Raw genomic sequence first — 21,096 nt, forward strand, 5'->3', positions numbered from 1 at the left:
AGTATCGAATCTTGTTCCAATCACTGTCCGATTGTTCAAATTCATAAACAATCATCCATCACAAACCCTACAAATCGAATCTTTGCAGATATTTACAATGATGTAAAACTACTAATATAAAAGTTTTTTTTCTTCTTCTTAATCATCACATTAGAAAACAGGGCAACCTTCGACCACCACCCCAGGAGCAGTAGGACACGAGGCCAAAGGGCAATGATCGTCATTATCCAACCCCCACCAATCGGGGCCCGCAACATCGTACGACTGCAGCGTGAAGTAGAGGAGCACAGCCAAGAACGCGATCCCGGCGTTCAGCGCAGCTGCCAATACGTAAGCATTTCTAGCCCACCATTTCTTGTGCACTCTATACAAATACATATTGAAATAAATCCCAACAATCCCCCACATTATATAATTCACCGCCCGAGCTGGCGGCATACTCATGGTGGCCCCCAGTATAAGGGGCACGTTTATCAACCGAATCCACTTCTTGTCCGGATATTTCCGGCCGAGGAGGTAGGCTGGTATGGGGGCCAAACCCCCCGCCAAGAACCACCAGTTCAAATTACCATAAACGCCCTTGCTAGTGAACATTCTCATTGGCCCTATCACGCCCCATATTATCGAAGCATTGTAGAACACTTCGTCACCCGGACAAGTCCAGGGGGACCCCAGGGGTAATTTAGTCTTATCGCAAATATGCTCCACCGTTGTTAGGAGCCACCAAGCTGTGCTGAAGTAGACAGACGACGCTACTAATGTTCCCACCAACTGCAAAAAAAATTCAAGAAATGATTTTTTTTTCTTTTTTGGTAAATGAATAAAAATTTACGATGATCGGAAACTATTCGATATAAAAGAACCTGTACTAGGAACATGGATTTAGGAGGGATTTTCATGTAGTGTCCTAATTTGAAGTCACTTATGAAACTAAGTGCTTGCGTCATGCTTATGTATCCGTATGTCTTGAAAGCTACGTTCGCTAGAGGTCTCCCCGGGTAAACGTAACCTATGACCATCTCGGTGATTATGTTCAACCCTATTTGCTGCATTACAAGAAATGTGAAAAAATCAGCAAAATTTGCTAGAATTTTTTATTTTTTATTTATTTTTTAATAATTTCAAGAAAAGGAAAACACAGGTTTTTGAAAAAGGGTGATCTGTATATATATATATATATATATACCTGGTTCGTTGTGGCTTGAATAATGCCGACGGGTAAAGTGAAGAAGAGAGCCATCCCGCAGGCCATTACGAGACCCCACCACGGGAGTTGAAGCTGCTTGTTAAAACCTTCGATGGCGTACAACGAAAGGCAAAACACGAGTACAAGAATGGCGTAGAACCACCAGTTGGGGACCGTTTCGTAATTCTTCTTCATTATTCTCGTGTGCACGTCCTGTTTTCCGTGCAGGTTGCTCTTCGCTTTGCTCCACAACGACCAAATTGTTCTGAAAAAAAAAAAATTAAAAAACCAATCTTTATAGGGATGGTGAATGCAATAAACCCCTAAATCGATGGTCAACTTATAGGGATGGTCAACTTACTTTCCATGATAAAGCCCGACATGCGTGATGGTGGCCGCCAGCGAGGCGAAACCGAGGCCGTAAGTGAAGGCGAACAAAACGCTGAGATACAATTTACTATAACCTTCGTAACCGGCCATATTAAGATCGAAGCTCTCCGAGTTCAAAACACGAGAGATGTTATAAGTCTGACCGTTTTGGTCAAACGTGTGGGGCGAAAAGATGGGGAATTTCTTTGCGCTGTAGACGTTGTTGTAGTAAGTCAACGGGGTCATGACGTACATGACGAGGAAGAATCCGACGAGGACGTTGACTATGGCGAAGGCAGGGGTAGAAATGGGATTTCCTATGAAGCTGACCACTGCGGACCAGTCGAGGGAGAAGGAACCGATGCCCATACCGTGGAGACCCGACCCGAGTTGCTGAGGGAATATGGAATCTTTCCAGATTAGGCAGAGTACGGAAATCGCGGAGATTGATGGGAAGAAATAGGCCGGGATTATGTAGTACGCGAAGCTCGACACGAAGACTATGAGGAAGAATTGGAGCCTCGATAGGCCTCCTTTCGGCCGTACGTCTTTTTCGTGCAATGCTCTGCAATGATTGAATGGGAGAGAAGTTAAACCTCTATAAATTAATACAGTCGGAACTAGCAAAATTCTATTAATTTAGTGAAATATTAAATTATCGAACTAATAGTTTGGAAGATTTTTAACGAATAGGGACCGGAAAAAACTATTATTTGAGTGAGGTTATTAATTTATTGAGTATTAATTTATCAAGGTTCTAATGTACTCCATTGTATGTATGTATATGTGTGTGTAGAGAGAGAGAGAGGGAATTTGCCTGAAGAGAGAGACAGCAATCATGTTTTCCGGCCACCACATGTAGGGGGAATCAACCAAGACTTGCCGGAATATACCGGCCCACCCATAACCAAGCATCTGAAAAGAAGTGGAAAATTCGGAAAAAAATGAAAATCGGAATCTTGAAAATTGGAATGAAAAAACTTGTTTCTAAGTTTAAAAAATAAAAAAATGAAATTGATCGAAGTCAACGGCATTCGGAGATTCCAATTTAAACTGCATTTGGAGATTCCATTTTTTTTAGCCACCTATAATATTCATCTATAAATAATTCCAATTCTATTAAAAAAAATGGAGAAATAAAAAATTGGAATTTCGAAAATTGGAATTAAAAAACTTGTTTCTAAATTTTAAAAAATAAAATAAGAAAAATTGATTGAAGTCAACGGCATTCGGAGATTCCAATTTAAACAGCATTTGAAGATTCTATTTTTTCTAGTCACCTATAATCAAACATGACTAATTCCAATTTGATTAAAAAAATTTGGACAAATCATAAATTGGAATGAAAAAACTTGTTTCAAAAAAATAAATAAAAAATAGATCGATGTCAACGGCATTCGGAGATTCCAATCTCAACGGCACTCGTAGATTCCGATATTTTAATCACCTATAGTACAAAATACATAATTGCCTTGATAATATTGTAAGTGTAGTTTTCGAAAATTAATTGAATTTCTAGAAATTATTAAAACCGGAGCAGAAGTTAGGAATCTAATATATATTCCAATTTCGTTCCAAAAAAAAAAACCAAAAATTGGAATTTTCAGAACTTTGAGTGGAATTTGCCCTAGTCCTGATGAGAGAGAGAGAGAGAGAGAGAGAGAGAGAGAGAGAGAGAGAGAGAGAGAGAGAGAGAGAGAGAGAGAGAGAGAGAGAGAGAGAGTGTACCTGCGTAGTTTGAGCTAACAACCAGGCGGCGAAGGGGTGGAGCTGGCGGTGGTAGAAAGCCTTGACAATCGTCACAATGCTGAGGGCGTAAACCCCCGACGCGCCGCAGTTGGCGAATATGGTGATCAACACATGCTCCTTCAGATTAAACGGACCTGGGTTGAACGAAAACTTCCACTTCGTCACCGGCACCGTGAATTTCTTCTCCGGCAGAACCCTAGCCATGAAATTCCCCATCGCCAGCGTAATTATCTGCGCCGTCACGGCGGAGATCGATATATTGTTTTGTCGGTAACCGAAAAATTGGTTCAGAAATGAGAGCAAAACGCACGAAAGTAGTCCGAGAAACCATGTCCGGAAAGTCAACGCCGGCAGGGACGGATCGTCCGTCGGCGGCACCGTCAGCCGGACTTGCTCGATCGGGTGGTAGTTCTCGTCATCTTCATCTGTATAAATAAATCAATAATTACAGTTTTGGTCCCTATATTATACATTATTTATGATTTTAGTCCTTAAACTTTTTCTGCCACGAAGTTGGTCCTCAGATAACCAATTTTTTTTACAATTTTCGTCCGTCCACCGTTTGAAATTGCTGTTAGTTTACACAATCAAGAGTCACGTTAAAAAAAATAAAAAAGAAACAAAAAAATGTTTAATTACCCTCTATTTCAAGATCTACGCGATTCTTCTCCGGCTCGTTGCTTGTACGAAAAGCTTCTTCGACATTGCCGTCGGCCATTGGCAATTTTTTTTTTTTGGGTGATCAAATAAAATGAAATTATAATTGGAATCTCATATATATATTTGACATGTGAATACCTATTTGCTTATTTATATATAAGTGCATTTTCAATTAATGCTCCCCAAATATATTGGGGAGGATTGACTTTATTTGATGTATGAAATTTGACCGAAATGAATGTGAAATTGGTCTCAAATCTTGACTATGTTCTGACTTTTTTGTTAGTAAATCTTTTCTTTTTTGTTAATAAATAATAATCATATTTTGTCAATGTAATTGGAACTACATTCATTCAATTTGAGATTTTTTTGGATAGGTATTAGTATGAATGTGGAATAAAAACTTTACTTTTTTTTGTGAAAGTAAATATTTTTGTTTTGGGTAATTATTATTATTCGAATCGAGGCGAAAACACTGCACGGAATCATAATCTTATACGCAAAATGAATTTATGTATGTGACGTCGATAAGTGTATCACTTAATATAAGTATTTGGTGACAAATTTTGATCGTGATTAATTCTTATAGTAAAATAATTGATCGTGATCATAAATTCGGATTATCCCGAGACAAATTGGACACCGCATTAAATATAGCATTTTTTAAGCATATATATGTAACAACTCAAATCATTTAGAAAAAGATATTGATATTTATGAATTGAAACTATAAAATTTGAAATCCGAAATACTGAATTTATTGAATTTGAATTTGTCCACACATATATATAGAGATGTATTTCACAATTAATATCGAATCCGTGACCCTTATATTATGCTATATTTGGAGTGTGATTTGATATTACAACAATATATTCACTTTTATATATATATATATATATATATATATATATATATATATATATATATATATATATATATATATATATATATATATATATATATATATATATATATATATATATATATATATATGTCAAAATTCACCAATAGTCCCTCATTAGTAAATAGTTCCACTTTAGCACCCATTACTTATATATAAATTATAAATAAATTAGTATATACCAGAAAAACATATGTAGTTGAATTAGTCCTTTAAACATTAGGGATTTTTATGCAAAAGTCCCCAACCAAGCATGTTTATTATTCTAGGTATAGGGGACATATCTCTTTCACCAATAAGCCCATCCCTTTAATATTTATTATAACTAAAGGAAACATTCATGTATATCCCAATATTACCTTCAATCATTTATACCCAATTCTTAATTGTAATCCAAATTAATCAATTTTGTCCATAAAAGTTCAATTTTGACCACAAAAATTCAATTTTGACTTTTTTTTGGAGTATAATTTAATATGCTCCAATTTCATCCTTAACTTTATTTAATCTCAATTTGACCCCAAATTTCACAAATTATTAAATTTTGACCCAAAATTTTTTTTTTTTTCAAAAAATTTTTTTTTTTCAAAAACTTTTTTTTGCCGCCGGATTCCGGCGTTGACCGGCGGTCAACGCCGGTCTCCGGCGTTGACTTTTTAAACTTTTTTTTTTTTTTTTTTTTTTTTTTTCTTCCGGATTTTTTTTCCGGATTCCGGCGTTGACTTTTTTCTTTTTTTTTTTCTTTTCTTTTCTTCCGGATTTTTTCGCCGGTTTCCGGCGGTCTCTTTCTTTAGTGTTTTTTTAAGTTTTTTTTTTTTTGTTTGGTTTGTTTTGTTTTTCCACGCCCGCCGCTACACGTTGACCGTAATTGTGCTGTCACTGACAGTAATTTAGCGTAATTATACTGTCAATGATAGTTAATTAACGTAATTGTACTGCCGTTGACATTACATTTATGTAATTGTGCTGCCGTTGACAGTAAATTAATGCAATATTATATTTTTTTATTTTTTATTATTTTTTTTTATTTTTTTTGATTTGTTGACAAGTCAACGTAATTATATTACTGTCGTTGACAGTAAAATAACTGTAAACACAATAATATTACTGTCAACAACATCAATATTATTATTTTTTTGGGGTGTTTGTTTTGTTCGAGTTATTCACGAAGTAACGTAATAATATTACTGTCTACTATTGTAATATTACTGTTGCTATAGTAATATTACTGTCACTCACAGTAATATTAATTCTTTTGGTTTTTTTTATTTTGTTTACATTTGTTGAACGGACAACATAGTAATATTACTTTATTATACAATAATAATGAATTTTGTTGTGTTAATATTAATGTGCTAGAGATTAATATAGCAATATCAATGTGTTAAACTATAGTTTAGTTAATTTTACTGTGTTTAACAGTAATATAGTTAATATTACTGTCATTCACAGCAATATTGCTGTTTAAACGGAAAAAAAAGTTACAGAAAAAAAAAAAAAAAAAAAAAAAAAAAAAAATTAAAAAGTCAACGTCGGAGACCGGCGTTGACCGCCGGAATCCGGAAAAAAAATCCGGAAGAAAAAAAAAAAAAAAAAAAAAAAAATTAAAAAGTCAATGCCGGGGACCGGCGTTGACCGCCGGTCAACGCCGGAATCCGGAAAAAAAATCCGGAAGGAAAAAAAAAAAAAAAAAAAAAAAAAAATTTAAAAAGTCAACGCCGGAATCCGGCGGGAAAAAAAAGTTTTTGAAAAAAAAAAAATTTGTGAAAAAAAAAAAGTTTTGGGTCAAAATTGAATAATTTGTGAAAGTTGGGGTCAAATTGAAGTTAAAGTAAGTTAAGGATGAAATTGGAGCATATTAAAGTAAGAGGGGTTATTTTAGTCCTTTACATAAATCTGGACCATGTGTGGACTTATTGGTAAAGGAGAATATTGTCTGGATCTCTTTATGAATAAGTTCCCACTGATGGGCTTATTTGTAATATGCCCTAAACATTAACATATGATCATACAAAATATAAATAAAATTTTGATATAGAATATATGAAGATGACATAAAAATATTTAATTGTTATTTAAATACGTTTTTAAGTTCAAAATCATACCCGCAAACTAAATGATTCATCCGATATTAATATAAATTAATATTTCGTAAAAATAACAGTCGTAAGTTATATTTTTCTTGGTTGGAAATATTATTTTAAAATTATAAAATTTATTATTTAATGAAAAAAAATCACAATTTATGAAAAGTAATTCTAACAATGGGATATATATAATATAACACACTTACTAATAAAAAGAACAAAAAAAAAAAACAAAAGGTAAAAGTTATACTAACCTTCACAATTAAAAGAAATGCTGATCAATTAATTAACCAAACCATATTTACAAAATAACTTAAAGATTAATTCCAAAGTCTATAATGCAAAGCAGCCATCCCTAACCACAGGATTAGAGAGACAAACACAAATCCTTAATTAAAATCACAAACCCTAGCAATTAAGCTAATTAATCTTGCATCTATTTACAATGGCAATAATTAATTAAAACAGAAACATTATCTTTAAAAAAAAAAAAAAATTCAACACTGGTCAACGCATCATCGGTCAACGGTCAAAGAGCAGGGCAACCTTTAACAACCACCCCAGGCACCGTCGGACACGTGGCAAGAGGGCAATGGTCGTCAGCGTCAAGTCCCCACCAATCAGGCCCCGCCACGTCATACGACTGCAGCGTGAAGTAAAGCAGCACCCCCAAGAAGGCCAGCCCGGCATTCAGCGCCGCCGCCATGACGTAAGCGTGGCGGGCCCACCACCTCTTGTGCAGCCTGTAGATATACACGTTGAAGAACAGCCCCGCCACCCCCCACATGATGTAGTTCACCGCCCTCGCCGGCGGCATGCTCATCGTCGCCGACAGGATCAGCGGCACGTTGATCAGCTGCACCCACTTCTTCTCCGGGTACTTTTTGCCCAGGAGGTACGCCGGCACCGGCGCGATCGCTCCGGCGAGGAACCACCAGTTCATCGCCCCGTAGACGCCCTGGCCGGTGAACATGCGCAGCGGCCCGATCACCCCCCAGATGATGGAGGCGTTGTAGAACACGTCGTCGCCGGGGCACGTCCACGGGCTGCCGTCCGGCAAGTTCGCCGGATCGCAGATGTACTCGACGGAAGTCAGCAGCCACCACGCCGTGCTGAAGTAGACCGAAGAAGCAACCACCGTTCCGACTAACTGTAAAATCTCTTTAAATTAATACAGTCGGTACTATCAAATTTCTGTTAATTTAACGAAATATCAAATTATCGAACTAATAATTTAATATGTTTTTATCCAATTGAGACTGAAAATTATTATTTAAACGAGGTTATTAATTTATCGAGATTCTGCTGTATAATACAGCAAAGTAATCAATTAAGTCGATGAATAAAAAACTTTCAATAATAATAATAATAATAATTGCATGGTTTATTGCATTTAGCATCCCCTATGTGTACTCTAATTGTTAAAAGAACTCCCCCATGTTATAAATATTAGCAAAACCCCCCATGATACAATTTTTTTTATAGCATATTGTCTCTAAAGTAAAAACTCACAATTTAGAAGGTAGTATGCCATAATAGGGAGTCTTTGATAATACTTATAACACATGGTATTAATTTTAGCAATTTGATATAAGGTAAGGGTGCTAAATGCAATTATGTCTGCAACAAAAATGGATTTTCGAGGGATTTTCGTATCCCCTATGGTTCAATTATTTTTATAGCAAACTACCCCTAAAAAGCGATCTTTCGGGAGGTTTAAATGCCAAAAATTGCCTAATAAGGGGGTGTTTGCTATTATTTTTAAATACGAAGAGAGTTTTTTAACAATTTGATATAACAGAAGGGTACTGAATGCAATAAACTCGATAATAATTAACGATAATTACCTGAGCAATGAACATGGATTTAGGAGGGATTTTCATGTAATGACCAATCTTGAAGTCACTAAGGAAGCCAAGTGCTTGAGACATACTAATATACCCATACGTCTTAAACGCCACGTTCGCGAGCGGCCTCCCCGGGTAAATGTACCCGATCACCATCTCCGTTATAATATTCAGCCCAATTTGCTGCATGCACGCAAAAAACCGGAAAAAAAAAAAAAAAAAAAAAATTACTCATGCACGTGGGACGACAAAACAAAAGAATTAATAGTAAAAATATATTGTTACGTTGCCGTTACGTACCTGGTTTGTGGTGGCTTGGATAATGCCGACGGGTAGAGTGAAGAAGAGAGCCATAGCGCAGGCTAACATGAGGCCCCACCACGGGAGCTGGAGCTGTTTGTTGAAACCCTCGCATGCCCATAGAGAGAGACCGAAAACGACGACGAGAATGCTGTAGAACCACCAATCGGGTACGGCTTCGTAGTTCGTCTTCATTAGTCTCGTGTGGACGTCCATTTTGCCTTTTAGGTTGCTCTTTGCTTTTGTCCATAGCGTCCAAATTGTTCTGTGTTTGGTTACATAATCGAATTAAAATCGTTAGTAGCAAAAATAAAATTTCAATTTGATCGACTAAAACGATATAGGTTTAGTATGTGCATTGTAGGGTTGCTGATCTATCCGTTTCAAATTAAGTGTCGTTTTTTTAATTAAAAAAGATTGTAAAAATGAATGGATCTTAGGAAAAGAGAAGGGTTTTGTTGCATTCGACACCCATAGTTTTACTCTAATTGCAAAAAACTACACATGTTATAAGCATTAGCAAAATTCTCCCTATGGTACAATTTTATTAGCAAACTATACTCATCTAAGAATGTACCATCTAGGGGGTTGTGTACTGAAAAGAAAAATGTACCATTTGCTAATATTTATAATACGAGGGGCTTGTTTGGCGATTCAATAGAACAAGTGTGGGTGTTAAATGCAATATATGCAATTCGACTAATTAATAATGGCAATATTAGAAAATGAGTAATTGATTAGCCTGTCATTAAATTTGAATTAAAAATTTCTGAAAAGTGACTGTTAAAATTGGGCTCGGGGTTAAAATTGGTTGACCGGTCAAATTTGGAAATGAGTAATTAAACGCATATGATAATTGAAATTCCAAAGGAACAGATAATTTGAATAAGCTAATAGAGTACTTACTTTCCATGGTGAAGTGCCACGTGGGTAATAGTGGCAGACAACGAAGCAAACCCTAATCCATAAGTGAAGGCGAAGAAAACGCTAAGGTACAACTTGCTATAGCTCGCGTACCCGACCAAGTCAAGGTTAAAAGTCTCCTCGTTCAAAACCCTCGAAATATTGTAGGGCTGGCCCGCATAATCGAACGTGTGCGAAGAAAATATCGGGAACTTGCGGGCCCCATAGACGTTGTTGAAGTAGGTCAAAGGTGTCATGATGTACATGACGAGGACGAAGCCGATGAGGATGTTGATGATGGCGAATGCAGGGGTAGAAATGGGATTTCCTATGAAGCTGACGGTGGCCCAATCGAACGCGAACGACCCTATGCCCATACCGTGGAGACCCGACCCGAGTTGTTGAGGGAATATGGAATCTTTCCAGATTAGGCAGAGTACGGAAACGGCGGAGATTGATGGGAAGAAGTAGGCCGGGATTATGTAGTACGCGAAGCTTGTTACGAAGACGATAAGGAAGAATTGGAGCCTTGATAGGCCTCCTTTTGGCCTCGCCTCCTCTTCGTGCAACGCTCTGCAATTTTTTCGAATTTTTTTTTCTCGTCAATTCCAAAAAGATTTTTTTTTGTGTGTGAAATAGAATCAAATAACTAAAGAAAATTGCAAAAAAAAGAATAAATAACAAAAAAAATGGAAGTATAAATAGGAACTAATACATGTTTTCTTGGCAAAAATTGTGGTTTTTGTCCTCTATATTAGCATGTATAAGAATGTAGTCCTCGAACTTGTCAAATTTCAATTTTACATGTAGTAACTTTGCAAGTATAGTATTTTTTTTGTCATAATTTGCATGGACTTTTAATTTTACGATGCAGAAAATAAATCCGACTAATTTTACTTATACCGAAGCTTAAAAAAAAAAAAAAATTGGCATCGAAATTTGCTGTAATAGAACTTCGATCATGGGGGATGACAAATTTGTTATCCAAAGTTAGATGAGTATTTATAATTTTTAAGCCTCCTTAATAAACAAATTCAAAATTTAAGTGAAATAGGACGAAAAATAATAAATTTAAAAAGTTATTACACATAAAATATAATTTTCTTTTTTTACAATCTACAATTTGTAGTTAAAATAAAATGATTTTGGATTCGATTATACCAGATACTTCTACCAACAAACCCAACGGCAAGTTGATATAATTATGAAAGTTGTTATTCCTCATTATATAAAATATTATTTCTCGAGATGCAGAATTTAGGAAATTGGACCATAATAAATTAAAATAAATTAAGGTTGACTGTACCTGAATAAAGAAACTGCAACCATGTTGTCCGGCCACCACATGTATGGGGAGTCCACCAGTATTTTCCTAAATATTCCCGCCCACCCATATCCAAGCATCTATATTTATAAAAAAATAATTAATTATTTAATCTCATCAAACAAATTAGCACATTTTTCTTCTTTTTTTTTTATTTATTTTTATTTATTTATTTATTAAGATCCACAAGTATTCATTTAAATAAATATTTAACATTCGAAACTGAGTATAATAAAAGCACACTGTTTTCTTATACTTACAACAGAACAAACACACACAGCGCACCCGTATATATTTGATTTAAATAGTTCGTAATCTTTATAGCAAATTGACCCATCCTAGATGTTTCAAAAAATAAAAGATCTTTAAATATATTTTAAACAAATTACATATTTTTTAAAATTGTATTATCAAAAAAATTGAGAAAATTACAGTTTTCATCCCTCAAATTTGCACCGATTTGATATTTGGTCCCGCATATTTCAATAATTTAACAATTTTGGTCATTTTCGTTAATTTATCGTTAGTTCGTCAGTTAAGACAGTGATAGACACACGCTTGATTTCATTAGTTCTAACGAGAAATTAACGGAAAGTACTTAAAGTGGTGGATTTTTGAAACATGAGGGATCAAATGTGTTTTTTTCATGAACATAAGGACGAAGACACACACGCTTGATTTCATTAGATCTAACGAGAAATTGACGAGAAGTACTAAAAGTGATGAATTTTTAAAACATAAGGACCAAACGTGTTTTTTTCGTGAACATAAAGACAAAATGTGTAATTGGTGCAAACTTGAGTGGTTAAAAATGTATATTTCCCAAAACAAAATCTTAAAACTCAATTCTCTTTACCCAACAATGGTTGTTAAAACTCATATAATAGAAAGAATAAAAAAATAGTTTTTTTTTTTTTGGATAAATTTCAGATTTGAAGGAAAAAAAAAAAAAATATGATTTAATAAATTCCAAATATTAAAAAAAAAAAAAAAAAAGAGCGTACCTGAGTAGTTTGAGCCAACAACCAGGCGGCGACGGGGTGGAGCTGGCGGTGGTAGAATGCCTTAACAATGGTGACGATACTGACGGCGTAAACTCCGGAGGATCCACAGCTGGCGAATATGGTTATAAGCACGTGCTCCTTAAGGTTAAACGGGCCCGGGTTGAACGAGAACGACCAGCCCGCCACCGCGAACTTCTTCTCCGGCAGAACCCTAGCCATGAATTTACCCAACGGCAGCGTCACGATCTGCGCCGTGACGGAGGATATGTACAGGCTGTTCTGGCGGTACCCGAAGAACTGGTTCACGAACGCCAGCATCACGCATGACGTCAGCCCTAGCGTCCACGTCCTGAAAGTCAACGCCGGCATCGTCGGGTCGTCCGTCGGCGGCACCGTCAGCCTCACCTGCTCGATTGGGTGGTAGTTTTCTTCGTCATATTCTGCCATATACATTATTAATAAATTAATTAATTAATTATTTTCCTTCAAATCAATAAATTAATTAAATAATTACCCTCAATCTCGAGACTACTGCGAGGCTTCTTCTCCGGTGACTCGTCGCCGCCGGCCATATTAGGGCTTGATATTCCGGCGAGCAGGGAAATGGAATATGAGTGTGGTGTGGCTAGATCCCTTATATTCGGGTGGTTACGTTTATATATGTATATATATCTATATTTATATATATAATGTGTGTATGTATATATATATTGATTGCTTCATTTTGACCATGTATATATCTATTTAGAGAAGCAATTAATGGGTAGTAATATCTTCCAAATATGGTGGAGAGGTGAATCTTGAATTTGGTTGAATATTCGGACTATGTTCTTTTGTTTTTTTTTTTTTTTTTTAATTTTGTTTTTGGGGGCAATATAATAAGTAATCACAATATTGTTTAATTTGTAATTAGTAATTATATATTGGTCAAAGATTCAAGAATCATCATTTGGAATCTCTTTCCTTAGGTTCACTGATTCGCTTGCTACATTGGAACGTTACTTGACATTTATTTATTTATTGTGTTAATATTTCACTCGATGCACCGAGTGAAATATACCGCGTAGATATTTACTATTTATATTAACACAAGCACACGCACATTCATATTAGTGTACAATATAAAAATAACCGTGTAAACGTGATGAAAGTTGCGATTTGTAAATGAACATTTTGGTTTTTATGTTAAAAGAAAAAAGGGTAAATTACAACCATTTTCTGAGGTATGGTAAAAAAAAAACGAAAACCCTTTTCCTGTTTGGGTAATTAAAACCACCCATCAACTATAAATTTTCTTACACGTCCACCCTTGCGGTTTCAAATTTAGTCGAATCATCGAGATTATATGGAATATTATCACTTTTGTACCCGTTTTATCCATTCGAACTCCACATTTTGAAGCAATATGAACATAATATGTGTTTATTGGCTTGTATATATATCAGATTGTGGTGCATCAAAAAATTGTATTTTTACACAAAACGAGTATAAACTAGAGCACATTTCACGAAATTTACATGATTATGTTGAATTTGAAACTATAAGGGTGGAGGTGTAAGAAAAAATTATAGTTGAGGGGATAAGTGTTATTACCCAAACAAGATGTGTTTTTTCGTAAATTGACCATACCTTAGGGGATGGTCCAAGAAAAAGATATTATTATTAATTTGTTATGAGTCTCAATTTGTGATGGGCTAGTTCAGCATTGTGTGCCAAACTCGTATATTGGGCTTGATTCTTTTGTGGGTTAACTCAGCTATTGGGCCGAACTTAATATCGGGTTGAGTTCAGTATTGGATTAAATCCTTACTGATTAATTACGTATTTATTTAACAACATTTTTGGTTCATTACATAACGTGCATCTTATTGTCATAATAAAATTAACGTTTTAAGGATAAAATTGTAATTCTCGTTTAGTCAGCCATAAAAAGATAAAAGAATGGGGAGGAGTGTTGTAATTTAATCAATTGTAGCATTTAGGTGGTGTTTGCAAATGCTTTTTGAAAGTGATTATGCGGTTTTTTTTGCTCATAATCTGTTTTTAGGTGTTTGCAAAATCAACTTTACTTTTGCTTCTCTTAAAATAATCTGCTTTAAGCTATTTTTTTAAAAGCACCCCTAACCCTACTTTTTCAATTTTAGTTCATTTTCCGAAATATTTGCAAACACTCTCAACTTTTAGAAATAAGCACTTAAAACTAACTTAAATCACAATCACTAACTTCTGCTTTTAAATAATCATTTGCAAACACCACCTTAACTGCAGAAATTTATTTTAGTAGCAGGTTTGAGTAATTTTGTATATTGCCAATGAAACATCTTATTGACTTCTATTGTTTAGTTAATCCAACCGAATATTAGTAAGCAGATGAGGCTATAATCTTCAATAGTTCGACAATTCGAATAGTGATAATTGTACGTTGAATGTTTTTTTATACTTATTCCCGCATTTTATATAAATGAAACGTTCGTATATCAACTATTATACCATTATTTAAGCAAATCATATCATCCTTTTCTCATCTAGTAATTGCGTATAAAATTAATCGAACAAGTAGGGAAAACAAACATTAACAAATAACTACGTTGATTTTCTAAATCGAGCCTTAGTTTAAATATTGTCAACCAAATATACAATTTAATTTATATATATTAATACAGTATGCACTAACAAAAATCTATTAATTTAGCGAAATATTAAATAAATTAATAATTTAGCACAAATGTCACCGAGTCGGAATTATAATAAATTATTACGTAAGTGATATTATTAATTTATTGAGGTTCTAAATAATATATAACTAAGATGCCTAATTCATAATTTCATATTAAGGTAAGGAGGGCAGTGGTGGCAATCTCGTAAATACGCTAAACGGCCAAGAACAAAAGCGTCAATCCACACACACTGAATTTATTTTCCCGTTCCAAGCCCTTAAACCCTTTCGCCCTCCGCCCCCTCAGAAAAACCCCTCTTCTATTTTCCTCTTCAGATTTTCAAACCCTAATCAAACTCCTCAAAAAAGCTTCAATATTGTTCTCTATTTCAACTAGCTAGACCAGCCTCTTCCTTTACCGCCGACATCTACTCCGCCGCCGCCGCCGCCGCCGGAACGAGTAAGCTCTGAACCTTTTTGTGTCGCTTTTTGTTTTTTTTTTGGTTTTTTGCGGCGGCGTCTGGTGTAAGGCGATGTAGAAGTTGAGTAGGATTAAGAAATGTTGGAAGAGGCACTTGCTTGGAAAAAAATAGGTTAATTTTGGTATACTAGGACCATTTTCTCAGTGTTCATGCTGGGAAGTTGCCCTCTGTTATTTTGCATAAATTAATAAAACAATAGGTGGATATAATTGATTGGAGAGACAATTCTGAAATTTTAATTTTATTCTATTTGAGGGGATTTTTGCTCTAATTGGTGGACGCTTATTGTGAAATACTGACGGTACAGAGATATAGTTTTATCGGATTAGTGAAGTAAGTGAGTGTTTTAGTGTGCTTGTATAGTTTTAGTTTTGATTTTGGTGAGTCTTTGTGAGCATTTTTCGGTGAATTTATAAATTACATCTGACCGGTGGTTCTGTAACTCTCCATTGTCTATTCAAGTATTCATTTTTTTTTTCCTTTCGAAAGAAACTCTAGGGAATATTCAATTTTAGCATCACATAAATTTTGCCTTCACAGTGAGATAGTTATAGTTTTTTGGGTTTTGCTTCTATTGCATACAGTTCAATGGCTGGTCCTAAGGGCAAGAAAAAGAACGCCAGGACCTCAAATGCTCCTCCTATGAAGAAGCAGAAAAGGGTATTTACGCTTCAAAAAGAAGCGGAGAAAGAGGAATTGCTTAGTGATTTGGATGTCTCGGATGAACCTGAAAACCTCGAAGAATCTGATCTGGAAGAACAGGAAATGGACTCTGATTCAGACATGTCGTCAGGGGGTGATGATCCATTAAGCAAGGACATCCTCGCAGGAAGTGATGATGAAGGTATTGCCTTTGTTAGTTATTGTACATTTACTATTAGGATAAATCTCTGTTCTCTTACCTTTATTTTTAATATTTTTTTTCTTTCAGAGGAGGTTACCGATGAAGGTTCAGATTCTGATTCTGATTCTGATTCTGATGATGATGATGATATTGAGGGAAAATCAAGAGCTATTGACGAGAAAAACGCACAAGATATCCTAGAAGCGGAAGCTGAATTACAGCTTAACATCAAAGAAGAATCTGATGAGTTCAGATTACCAACTGCAGAGGTTCAGTTTATGAACTAATTTGTTTCTTTGCAAGGTTTATAATATTTGATGTAATCAGTTTTCCATGTTTATTTAAAAGTACTCTTCAATAATGTAGGAGCTCGAGGAGGAAGCACTTAGACCCCCGGATCTTTCCAGTATTGAGAGAAGGATAAAAGAAAGTATGTCTTCCTTAATTTATGTCTTTTCTTGATACTATAGTATGGGTTCACTTAATTGTATATTGAGGTTTGGATTATTATTTCAGTTGTGCGAGTGCTATCAAACTTTAAGTCTTTGAGGCAAGAGGGCGTAACACGCAAGGATTATGTTGATCAACTTAAAATTGATTTAAGTTCTTACTATGGATACAATGAGTTTCTGATTGAAGCTTTGGTTGAGGTAAATTTTCTTCTTATGAAAACATAATTCCTGTTGCCTTCCCTTCTCTTATTGGTTTTAGATGTCAAGTTGCATTTTGCTCATGTATTTTGTGATTCCCAATCATTATTTCAGATGTTTCCAGTAGTTGAACTTATGGAACTTATTGAAGCTTTTGAAAAGCCCAGGCCTATATGTCTTCGCACAAATACTTTGAAGGTAATATTGATTATATAGTGCTGTGGCCTGTGAGCTTTTTCCTGGTCTTCCATTCCTAAAAGTTGCACTTGCACGTTTTTGATATTTTATGTAATGGAATTTAGACTCGTCGGAGGGATTTGGCTGGTGTGCTTCTAAACAGAGGAGTCAATCTCGATCCGCTAGGCAAATGGTCTAAAGTAAGATTTTCTACTTGATAGTGCTTGTCTTTTCAAAGTTATGGGGCTCTTTGTGTAATTTATTCTTGTCCTCGAAAGGATCAAATTCTATGATTCTCACAGTTGGGTTTTTTATAGGTTGGTTTGATAGTATATGATTCACAAGTTCCAATAGGGGCCACTCCAGAATATATGGCTGGCCATTATATGGTACATTCAGATCCTACATTTCCTTGTTTGAGTTTATCTTACAAATAAAAGCTAATACTTTAATCGCTAACAGCTTCAAAGTGCGAGCTCCTTTTTGCCTGTAATGGCCCTGGCTCCTCACGAAAAAGAAAGAATTGTTGACATGGCGTGAGTACTTCTATTGTTGCCATAATTTTTGCGTTTCTTCTTTCCTTCATTTGTATTTATGCGAAAGCTGTTTTCTGCCTAGTGTTCTTTCCATCCTAATTTAATTGGTGGGTTTGTAGGGCTGCTCCTGGAGGTAAAACTACCTATATTGCTGCTCTTATGAAAAATACTGGTAAGAAACTGTTTTGGGTTAACTCGATTTATAGTGCGAACAATTATGATGCGAAATAGTTATGTTATCCCTATTCTGACAATTTCTCCTGACATAGGTATTCTTTATGCAAATGAGATGAAGGAGTCAAGACTCAATTCACTCACTGCGAATTTACATCGGATGGGCGTAACAAACACCATAGTCTCTAACTACGATGGGAGGGAGGTGACAATCCTTGCCTAATTTTTCTTGATTCTTGTGAAGAGTATTATTGTATTTGGTTTTTTTTATGTTAACTAGCCTCCGTACAAATATAATATTCTGTTTTATTTGATCTACTTCAGCTGCCGAAAGTTTTTGGGAGCAACTCAGTTGATAGGGTTTTGTTGGATGCGCCTTGCAGTGGCACAGGGGTACTCGTCAATCTAATTTTGAAGTGTGCATGTTCAACTTCTTTTGAGCACCATAGGAGGAAACTTGATTCAACTTACACTTGTTGCAGGTTATATCTAAGGACGAGTCTGTGAAAACCTCAAAAAGCGAGATAGATATACAAAATTGTGCCCACCTGCAAAAGGTATGCATCGTTCTGTTCCAAATTGGTAGACGAATGTTCATAAAAGTGTTATTTGATTTCTGCAATATTTTCCTCTTTCAGCAATTAATACTTGCAGCAATAGACATGGTGGATGCCAACTCAAAATCGGGAGGCTACATTGTTTACTCTACATGTTCCATAATGGTTGCAGAGGTTCGTAACTATATAAATAATAAACTATATATTTAAAATCTTCTAATAATCCCTACGATTTCCTTTTTTCTCAAGTTTAAGTTTTTTTTTTTTCAGAATGAAGCTATCATTGATTATGCACTCAGGAAGAGGGATGTGAAACTTGTGCCATGTGGCATTGATTTTGGGAATCCAGGGTAATATACCTTTTCGACTTTTATTAGTGGAACGATTATTTCAACAGTTTAATGATTTATCACAATCTAACAATCGTGTATCGTATCCCAGATTCATCCGGTTTAGAGGGAACCGTTTTCACACTACCTTAAATAAGACAAGGCGCTTTTATCCCCATGTGAACAACATGGATGGTTTCTTTGTAGCTAAGGTTAGTTTCGTTCACAATCTGAATAATTTAACTTGAAGCTGTTGACCTAGTATTGTTGTGCAAATATTTATTTATTTATTATTATTTTTTGTTTTATTTTTGCAGCTGAAGAAAATGAGTAATTTGAAGCAAGCTCGGCCACAGTCGGAGAATTTGGGAGAGGTGGAGGAGGAAGCAACTGAGTTGGTAGAAAACAACGAGGAGAATAAAGCTGAAGTAGATTATCAGAAGCATCAGAAGAAAAAAGCTGTTCCCAAAGAGGTCAAAAAACCGACCACTCCTAAAATTGAAAAACCAATTGTTGTAAAAGAAAAGAGAGAGAAACGAAAAAGGCCTTCCAGGGAGGAAATCGCGAGAATTAGGTATTGATCAATTTCTTTTCTCTCCAGTTCTGTTTTTTTTTTTTTTTTTTTTTTTTTTTTTTTTTTTTTTTTTGTGACGCTTATTTATTTGTTGTATTTGCAGAGAGGAGAAAAGACTGGCTTTAAGGCAATCGAAAAGGAATGCTAAGACAGAAACGGGGGGCGAAGAATAGTCGAGAAAATACATTCGATTTCCTGTACGTTAATTTTACGCGCCTCTATTCGTTTTCCAGTTTACAATTTATGGCTTCCAAAAGCCACAATTTTGTATTATCAATGTTTTATTTATGGGATTCAGTATTTGTATTATTTATGTTTGAACAATTTCACTTGTGTGACTTGCAACACAATATTTTACTATTAAAGATATTACCAATTTGATTTTTCTCGTGGGCCCAATTGTGTCCATTCAGGTTGTAAAGGATTAGTTTGATTAAAATGCTGTCTTAACAAATAAATTGATTTCATCTAATATTATGAAGTATTTATTAAATAGAACTTACCACCCCTGAAGTTTGAATTTTGTGCACAAGGCCCCTTCGTATTTTAACATAAGCACAAGGGGTTACGTGCACAAAGTTTAAACTATAGGGGGTACGGCCGTACCATGAAGTAAGATTAAATTACGAAAAACCCATAATGTTCAGCTAATTACAAGTTACAACCATCCCTTCAACTATGAATTCTTTTACACGTCCATTCAATATAATCTTCTACGTTATGTGAAATATTGTCAAATTCAATATAATCTTCTGATGATCAATGTTTCAAAATGTGGAACTCGAATGGGATAAAACGGGTGCAAAGTGGAGAATATTCCACTAAATTTGACATAACAAGGATGAACATGTAAGAAAATTCATAGTTGAGGGATAATTGTAATTACACAAACATAAGGGTTTTTTTCCGTAATTTAACCTTACTTTAGGGGGTTGACCGTAATTTACCATTAAAAGTATAAGGGGTGATATGCACAAAGCTCAAACCACATGGGTCAAGTGCTAATATCTACAATAGTTTAACAACTTGTGTAGAAGCCCAGTGCTCTCACTGTCAACCAAAAATCTAAAAGTAGTGGAATTTTTTTTATCAAATAATGACATGACACACTTCAATATTTTTTTGTGTTTATTTAAATCATTTTGCACTAATCTCTTAATCTTTAATTAGTAATTTGCACTAACCTCGTCACATGGCAATTATGAGAAAAATAATCTATAATTAATACACCAAAACCCTAAGAACTCGTGAAGTCAGAACTTTATCTTTTTTTTGCAGGAATAAACAAAGTAATTGAACCTTTCAACCACATGAATCACCACACACAACAAGACAAACACTCTAAAAAGAATTACATTCTAACATAGTTGAATTGTTTTATGTTACTTATTGGATACAAGGGAATATCCATTTTCTATAATTATGTTATTTATAATATGGTCCTAATACTTTACACAATTTGTTTTCATATATATATATATATATATATATATATATATATATATATATATATATATATATAAATTACCGTCATGTAGATACTAAAGCGTAAAATTGATGATACCATCAAACAATAATTGTGGATAGAGCTGTAAATGAATTGAGTTGGGTCGAATTACGTTCGAGCTTGATTGCCTTTTTTATAAAGTTTTTCTAGAAAATGTGTTTGAGCTCTATTTTTATAAACAAAAATCGAGTTTGAGTATTTTGAATTGATTAGGTACACAAACATTGAGGATGATTAGGTACACAAACAATTGGAACACTACATATATGCTATATAG

General features: G+C 34.9%; 3 protein-coding genes across 3 annotated transcripts; 1 reads left to right on the forward strand and 2 right to left on the reverse strand.

Annotated features, from left to right (window-relative positions):
* Positions 1-11: 11 nt before the first annotated feature.
* Positions 12-4,089, reverse strand: LOC105961876 (oligopeptide transporter 1). The gene is made up of 7 exons (XM_088822193.1): positions 3,944-4,089; positions 3,284-3,729; positions 2,373-2,470; positions 1,548-2,120; positions 1,187-1,451; positions 864-1,046; positions 12-771 (listed from the first exon to the last, which is right to left on the reverse strand). Exons 1-7 carry the CDS (start codon positions 4,020-4,022, stop codon positions 151-153), a joined length of 2,265 nt encoding a protein of 754 aa, XP_088678319.1. The 5' UTR covers positions 4,023-4,089; the 3' UTR covers positions 12-150.
* A 3,128-nt stretch (positions 4,090-7,217) lies between these two features.
* LOC105962090 (oligopeptide transporter 1) lies at positions 7,218-13,009 on the reverse strand. The gene is made up of 7 exons (XM_012986373.2): positions 12,848-13,009; positions 12,334-12,773; positions 11,312-11,409; positions 10,009-10,578; positions 9,103-9,367; positions 8,803-8,985; positions 7,218-8,105 (listed from the first exon to the last, which is right to left on the reverse strand). Exons 1-7 carry the CDS (start codon positions 12,903-12,905, stop codon positions 7,485-7,487), a joined length of 2,235 nt encoding a protein of 744 aa, XP_012841827.2. The 5' UTR covers positions 12,906-13,009; the 3' UTR covers positions 7,218-7,484.
* A 2,140-nt stretch (positions 13,010-15,149) lies between these two features.
* On the forward strand, positions 15,150-19,697 carry LOC105962089 (26S rRNA (cytosine-C(5))-methyltransferase NOP2B). The gene is made up of 18 exons (XM_012986372.2): positions 15,150-15,449; positions 16,056-16,315; positions 16,403-16,584; positions 16,682-16,745; positions 16,832-16,965; positions 17,080-17,163; positions 17,268-17,342; positions 17,460-17,531; positions 17,605-17,678; positions 17,798-17,850; positions 17,948-18,057; positions 18,177-18,245; positions 18,335-18,409; positions 18,491-18,583; positions 18,680-18,759; positions 18,851-18,950; positions 19,056-19,312; positions 19,416-19,697. The coding sequence occupies exons 2-18, from the start codon at positions 16,060-16,062 to the stop codon at positions 19,483-19,485; spliced, it is 1,848 nt and encodes a 615-aa protein (XP_012841826.2). The 5' UTR covers positions 15,150-15,449; positions 16,056-16,059; the 3' UTR covers positions 19,486-19,697.
* The last annotated feature ends 1,399 nt before the right edge of the window (positions 19,698-21,096 follow it).

This window comes from Erythranthe guttata, chromosome 8 (genome assembly GCF_056151865.1).
Source record: "Erythranthe guttata isolate IM_541 chromosome 8, IM_541, whole genome shotgun sequence".
Taxonomy (NCBI): Eukaryota; Viridiplantae; Streptophyta; class Magnoliopsida; order Lamiales; family Phrymaceae; genus Erythranthe; species Erythranthe guttata.